Source organism: Curcuma longa, chromosome 11, assembly GCF_044706935.1.
Source record: "Curcuma longa cultivar G26 ecotype Majalengka, Jawa Barat chromosome 11, ITB_CL_G26_1.1, whole genome shotgun sequence".
Taxonomy (NCBI): domain Eukaryota; kingdom Viridiplantae; phylum Streptophyta; class Magnoliopsida; order Zingiberales; family Zingiberaceae; genus Curcuma; species Curcuma longa.
The window spans coordinates 30,398,789-30,406,584 of NC_133871.1; the positions used below are offsets into that span (position 1 = coordinate 30,398,789).

Sequence of the window (7,796 nt, forward strand, 5' to 3'; positions counted from 1 at the left end):
TCTTAATTTACCTCTTCACAAATGATTATGAAATCGATTATGTAGGACCATTAGGATAACAGATTTTATCTTTTATTATAATGAATAGAGATTGTAATCTATTCATAAATAAAATTTATGAACCATATTTATAATAAAATTCTTATTAATATAATAAATAAATAAATACATTTATACTATCAAATATAATAATCAATTAAATAAATTTAAATAGAGAATCCAATTTACAAAATATGTAAATGAGTCAAGTTTGAATCAGTTTAAGTTTAAACAACTATTTCAATAACTTGGATTCATTTTAGATAAGCTCCATAAAACTTAACTTGGTTGATGCATTTCAAACAAGACTATAGACTCTTTGATGACTTGGAACATCATCTCATTGCACTCTAAAATAATTATTTTACAGGCTTTTGTATCTTTATTCATCAAAATGATACACACTTTAGCTTTTAAAATTATCGTTGGATTTAGAAAAAAATAAACAAAAGAAGAAGAAATGATGAATTATTGGATTTATAAATTCCCTCGAATTGTTCCACTTCAATTTTGCTGTATCAGTGCAGTATCAGTTATTTATCCGTTGATCAAAGTACTTTTTAAATTTTATTTATGAATACTTCACTTTAAATTTATTTATTTATTTAATTTCGTGTCATTTAAATGAATATAAATAAATTTTTCTTTTGTCAGACGTGGTTTGGGGCCTCTCTCTGTCTGTGCGAAGCGAAAGAAAGCAGCACCTACCTCGAGAGAATGGAAAATAACCGTTGGAGCGGTCCTCACGCTACTCGATGAATGCTCTCGCGTCGCAGTCTCCACTCTCCACTCTCCTCGGGCAAAATAAAGAAGAAGAACAACGCAGAGACGCAGAACTAGCCGTTGCTTCAGGCACCAGGAGAAAAAGCAATTGCTTATTGCTTCTCTGACACTCGCCATTACTCTCTCTCCTCTCCTCTCCTCTCCTCCATGGCAACCTTCAGTATTTACTTCCTCCCCCCGAGACAAAAGGAGCCGAACCAAGCCAAGATTCTTCTCCCTTCGTCTCAATATCCTCTCCGTCTAGAGTCGTCGCCGGGAGCCATGGGTCAGTGCCAGCTGTTGGGATGGAGCAAGCAATGCAACGACTTGATGCTGCTGCAAATGGTGGTGGTCTTCTTAGCATGCTTTAGTGCTGCTGCTGCTGGTGCTGGTGCTGCTTCTTCTTCGTGGGATGGGGTGGTGATTTCCGAGGTGGACTTGCAGGGATTGCAGGCCGTCAAGCGGGCGTTCTCCGACCCGCGCGGCGTCCTCCGGAGCTGGAATGGCACCGGGCTCGGCGCCTGCTCCGGCGCTTGGATCGGCGTGAAGTGCGTCCGGGGTAAGGTGGTGGCGCTCCAGCTCCCCTGGCGCGGCCTCGCCGGACAGCTGTCCGAGAAGGTCGGCCAGCTGTCTGCCCTGCGGAAGCTCAGCCTCCACGACAACGCCATCGACGGGCAGGTTCCACCTGCCCTCGGCTTCCTCCGCGAACTCCGCGGGCTGTACCTCTTCAACAACCGCTTCTCCGGCGGCGTCCCGGCCTCCCTCGCCGCCTGCCGCTTGCTCCAAGCACTCGACCTCAGCAACAACCTTCTCACCGGAGCCATCCCTTCGTTAGCCAACTCTTCCAACCTCATCAGGCTCAATCTTAGCTTTAACAACCTCTCCGGTCCGATCCCCGCTTCTCTCGCCCGACTGCCTTCTCTTTCCTTCCTCCATCTCCACCAGAACAACCTCTCCGGTCCGATCCCTGACACCTGGGGAAGCTCTGTCCCCAATGGCTCGTACCAGCTTCAAAGTTTAAATCTTGCGCAAAACTCCCTCTCCGGCAGCATTCCGACCTCCCTCTCCAGATTGCCGATGCTAAAGGAGCTTGCTTTCAGTAACAATCAGCTTAATGGAAGCCTCCCTGCTTCACTCTGCAACTTGCCTTCGCTGGTGGAGCTGAATCTTGAAGGTAATCAGCTCGAGAGTCCGATCCCAGAAGCAATCGATGGCCTTAGGAACCTCTCATTCCTTTCCATCAAAAGAAATCATTTTTACGGCGAAATCCCTGCAACAATGGGGAACGTCTCCGGCCTATCTTGGCTGGACTTGTCGGACAACAATCTCACCGGAGCAATACCGAGCTCAATCGAGAAGCTTACCAACCTCACTTTCTTTAATGTTTCGAATAATCATCTCTCCGGGCCAGTGCCGCTTCTCCTTTCCCGCAAGTTCAATTCGAGCTCCTTCGCCGGAAACATCCAACTATGTGGTTACGCCAACTCTGTTCCATGTCCTTCTCCTCCTCCTCCGTCTTATCCGCCTCCTCCGTTATCCCCTTCGAAGCATCGACGAAGACTTAGCTCTACAGCAATAATACTCTTAGCGGTGGGGGTCCTCCTTGCTCTGTCGCTTCTGCTCTTCTGCATTCTTCTCTTCTGCTTGACGAGAAAAAAAACTGCGACGACGAGCAAGCAGAGCACTACGGCTACTGGAGAGGAGGCGGCTGGCTCCGGCGAGAAGTCCAGGCCTGCAGCTAGCGCGGAGGCCGAAACTGGCGGTGACGTCGGAGGAAAGCTGGTCCATTTCGACGGCCCGCTGGCCTTCGCGGCCGACGACCTCCTCTGTGCCACGGCCGAGATAATGGGGAAGAGCACCTACGGGACAGTCTACAAGGCGACACTGGAGGACGGAAGCCAAGTTGCAGTGAAGAGGCTGAGGGAGAAGATTGCCAAGAGCCAGAAAGAATTCGAGACTGAGGTGAATGTGATCGGAAAGATTCGCCACCCGAATCTTTTGCCTCTGAGAGCTTACTACTTGGGGCCTAAAGGAGAGAAGCTCCTGGTCTTCGATTTCATGTCCAAGGGCAGCCTTGCATCCTTTCTTCATGGTGAGTTCTTGTTCACCGCCCTTTCAGTAGTTCTTATCGAGCTCTTCTTGTTCATGGTTGAAGTGATCGAAGTTCGGTTTCTTCTCCGTCTTCTTCTCTTTTTTCTGTTCTCCCAATGAACAGCTCGCAGCCCTGACACGCCGGTGGATTGGCGTACGAGGATGCAGATAGCCATGGGGATCACCCGCGGCCTGCGGCATCTCCACGTCGACCTCAGCATGGTCCACGGCAATCTCACGAGCAGCAACGTGTTGTTGGACGAGCAGGCGAACGCCAAGATAGGCGACTTCGGGCTCTCCCGTCTCATGACCGGCGCCGCCAACTCCACCGTGATCGCCACTGCCAGCGCTCTCGGGTACCGAGCGCCGGAGCTATCAAAGCTGAAGAAGGCCAACACGAAGACCGACGTGTACAGCCTCGGAGTCATCCTGCTCGAGCTCTTGACCGGGAAGTCCCCCGCCGACACGACCAACGGCATGGACCTGCCGCAGTGGGTGGCTTCGATAGTGAAGGAGGAATGGACGAACGAGGTGTTTGATCTGGAGCTGATGAAAGACGCGGCGACTTCCGGGACGAACACCGGAGACGAGCTGCTCAACACGCTCAAGCTCGCGTTGCATTGCGTAGACCCGTCGCCGGTTGCCCGGCCGGAGACGGACCAAGTGCTGCAGCAGTTGGAGGAGATCAAACCGGAAGCTGCTGCCGCCGCCGCTTCTTTGGCTTCTTCTCCCAAGCATCTAGGCGCTGCCGGCGCCACAGCTAGTGAAGCAGCAACCAAGCGCTGATGATCAGCCATGGAGGAGATCACACAACACCAGTCGAATGTTTGTACATAAATTAATGCTTCTTGTTAGATCAGACTTGCAGCTTTTTCCGAAATTTATTCTTCTTATTCTTTTCCCTTGCTTAATTTATTATCATAAGATAATTGTAGGATTGGTTTTGCTATCATCTTTGAATTTTGATCAAGTAAATTTTGCCATAAAAGCAATGCATTCCCTTCAGCAATCTGCAATTCCCCATTTCTCATTTACAAATCTATCTGTTTAGCATTGGCAGTGTTATGGTTGTGAGGAACCGGCCCCAAAGAGGCGAGTCCGAGTCGGTTTAGCCCACAGTAGATGATGCGGTATCAGGCTCGACTACCGAGTAGGTCTGTTGTAGTCAGGGACCGGTCCTAGTCAGTTCTCGAGTCGGGATCTCTCCCCTGGTAGCTGAATCCTCCTTCGAGCCGAATCTCACGCTCGATCCGAATCGAGTCAGAGATCGAGTCCGAGTTCTCCGAGATGTGGCCCTCTAAGCCCGAGCCGAATCCTTACTCGGACCCTCTTATGTAGCCGAATCCTCTTACTTGGATGATTCCCCATGAAGTCGACTCCTCGATACCCCAGGCACAGCTCAGAGCCGAATCCTCCAGTCGGCTCGGCTGCCTCACCCTCAGTCGGATTCGGTTAAGGTCCATGCCAACTGATCATCACGATGCCCGACTACGCTGATTCCCATCATTTCTTCTGACAAGTCCCATACTCTATAATTATAGTCGCTGCCTTGACATCCACGAGCGACGTGACTCTACAAACGTACGTCAGCGATGAAACTTGTAATCTGATCATTCTATATCTTTTTTGACAAGGTAATTATAACTAACGATGCGACACGTTCCTTAAATAAGATGTGACATCACATCCCTCTTCTGTATATATGCGAACACTCCCCTCTGCCCTCAAGTACGAGTGCACGCGATCACACATTCACTCTCTCATTCTCTTCTATTCTTCCTTCTCCTTCCTTCTCTTCGCCTGCTGACTTAAACGTCGGAGTAGTCGCGCTAGGACACCCCTGACCTTCCCTCTCATGTTTCTTTTTGATTGCAGGACTCAGCGATCCCATACCCTTCAATCCGGTTCCTTTTTGGTGAGGCGATCTGGTTGATGACACGTCCCTGGGTGGTTCACAACCGGAACAGGCAGAATTGAGATCGCGTTTACCAGGGAGAGGAAAAGCGAAGGAGAATGAATCGAAGCACACACCTTCAAGTAATAATCACACATCCGAACTGGTGTTTTGATCGCTTTTAATACTTTGCTTCCTTCAATTTCTAAAGATGATCTGCATGATCACTCAAATCACTAAACGAGTAGCTTTCGTGCTCCCTGCAAAATCCAATTTATTACGTCAACAAACAAATAAAAGCTAATTAGTTCAGGTGATGGATACATATCACTATTATTATTTCCATTTCCTTCTCTTCTCTAGCTCCGATCCACCATTCTTCTCGATCTCTAGCTAGGAGCCCATTTTGTTCCAAAATTGCAGGAGATGGATGTCTTCCTCCACTGTCCAACCTCTACTGCATGACACCCATTAGGGCCAAGTACAATTAATACAAACAAGATAACATGCATGCCTCCGATGGCAGTAGGTCAGATTAGTTGAATCCTTTTGCAAACCGCATCTATAAAGAAATTTATATCATAAATGACTAGCTCTGAGCTATTCTTTTCACAGAACAGTTCGTAAGAATCTTCCTGGTGACTTTAGAGGAAGAAACTGATGAATTTTGAGAAAGGCTCTGAAATTTACTCCGACGAAAACGATGTCTCCTCCACTGATCTCGAATATAATGCAAACTAAGGTTCCATGCTTTGACTGGTGGATCGAGAGCTAAATGAACCCTATAGCTCCATCTGGAAAGTGCTCGTGTATATATACGTGATCAGTGATCTCTTATAACATCGCATTCGCACCAGCTGAGTGATTATGGAGATGGACCTCAAGAATTACTGGAGCTCGGTCTTCTTCCTGTTCCTGGTGGTGGTGCTGTGGCTCAGCTGCGCCACTGCAGAAATCCACTTCCATGAGTTTGTCGTATATATGCCATCGTCTTCGTCAACGCAAATGCTCATTTAATTTTACTACTGATCATTTCTTTGCAGCAGTTTAAGATTGTGCGCATGCATGCGTGAAACAGGTGCGAGCGACGCCGGTGAAGAGGCTCTGCGAGACCCGCAGCATCATCACCGTGAACGGCCAGTACCCCGGTCCGACCATCGAGGCTCGGAACGGCGACGCCCTCGTCGTCGACGTCGTCAACCGGGCAAACTACAACGTCACCATCCACTGGTGCTGTTCGTTTCTTTCCATAGTTTGAATTGTGCCTCTAGAGGAGCTTGACATGGAAGGTGCTTTGAACTCAGGCATGGGATTCGCCAGTTGAGGACGGCGTGGGCTGACGGGCCGGAGTTCGTGACGCAGTGCCCGATCAGGCCCGGCGGAAGGTACACGTACCGGTTCAGGATCGAGGAGCAGGAGGGCACGCTGTGGTGGCACGCGCACAGCTCGTGGCTCAGGGCCACTGTGCATGGAGCCATCGTCGTCTACCCCAAGCTTGGCTCTTCCTATCCCTTCCCTAATCCCGACAGGGAGCACCGAGTCATCCTCGGTAACTGCGTTAATGGATTCGTAACTCGAATTTGTCTTCGTCATCGCGTAATTTAATTACGTGGTGCTTGACAGGGGATTGGTGGAACGAGGACCCTGTTCGTGTGATCGAGCGGGCGTTGAGAACAGGCGCCGACCCCAATGTCTCCGATGCCTTGACGATCAACGGCCAACCCGGCGATCTTTATAGATGCTCCAGAAAAGGTTGATACTATTGTGTCAATTTCTGTCGGCGGATTTAAGAAAGCAGCTTGATTCTGAGAATTTATTTTGTTTTGAATAGAAACGACGGTGTTTCCGGTGACGTCCGGCGAGACCAACCTGTTTCGGTTCATCAACGCCGGCCTCAATTCCGAGCTTTTCGTCGGCATTGCCGGACACTCGATGACGGTGGTGGCGGCTGACGGGGTTTACGTGAAACACTTCGACACCACCATCCTCATGCTCGCCCCCGGCCAGACCACTGACGTCCTCCTCACCGCCGATAGTCCCGCCGGCTGCTACTACATGGCAGCCCACGCCTATGAAAGCGCGCAGGGCACGGCCTTTGACAACACCACCACCACCGCCATTCTCGACTACCTCGATCCGCCGCCGCTGCACAAGGCCGTCGCCAACCGTACCCGGCAGCCGGCCTTCCCTGTGCTTCCGGACTTCAACGACACCAGCGCGGCCTACGCCTTCGCCTCCAGTTTCCGCAGCGCAGTCCCCGTGACGCTCCCCGGCCCCGTCGACCACCACCTCTTCTTCACCGTCGGCCTCGGGCTCTTCGACTGCCCCCCAGGGCAGGTCTGCGGGGGCCCCAACGGCACGATCCTCACTGCCAGCATGAACAACGTCTCCTTCCAGACCCCGACCGGCGCGTCCATCCTGGAGGCCTACCTCCGCGGCGTGCCTGCGGTCTTCACCGCCGACTTCCCGGCGGTGCCTCCGGTGAGGTTCAACTACACGGCGGAGAGTGTGAGTCGGGATCTGTGGCAGCCGACGGCGGCCACGAAGGTGTACCAGGTGAAGTACGGCTCTGTCCTGGAGGTGGTGATGCAGGGGACCAGCATCCTCACCAGCGAGGAGCACCCGATGCACATCCACGGCTACCACTTCTACGTGCTGGCGACGGGGTTCGGGAACTTCGACCGGCGGCGAGACGCAGCGCGGTTCAACCTGGTGGATCCGCCGCTGAGGAACACGGTGGGGGTTCCGGCGAACGGATGGGCGGTGGTCCGATTCGTAGCGGACAACCCCGGCGCTTGGCTAGTGCATTGTCACTTGGAGAATCACATGTCGTGGGGGCTCGCCATGGTCTTCCTCGTCGAGAACGGCGTCGGCGAGTCGCAGTCGCTGGAGCCGCCGCCAGCCGATCTCCCGCTATGCGTGTAGTAGATTAATTAATTAATTGCATGTCTTCAATTATTTAGTTTGTGATATATCTATGCACGTACTTATCATACTTATCGTACTATCA

The 7,796-nt window shown here is 51.0% G+C and overlaps 1 protein-coding gene and 1 pseudogene across 1 annotated transcript; both read left to right on the top strand.

The window, feature by feature from the left end:
- Window positions 1–756: 756 nt before the first annotated feature.
- LOC141838989 (putative leucine-rich repeat receptor-like protein kinase IMK3) lies at window positions 757–3,748 on the top strand (annotated as a pseudogene).
- A 1,905-nt stretch (window positions 3,749–5,653) lies between these two features.
- LOC141840801 (laccase-3-like) lies at window positions 5,654–7,711 on the top strand. Its single transcript, XM_074728870.1, has 5 exons — window positions 5,654–5,761; window positions 5,865–6,016; window positions 6,091–6,335; window positions 6,410–6,538; window positions 6,618–7,711. Exons 1-5 carry the CDS (start codon window positions 5,654–5,656, stop codon window positions 7,709–7,711), a joined length of 1,728 nt encoding a protein of 575 aa, XP_074584971.1.
- Window positions 7,712–7,796: the final 85 nt, after the last annotated feature.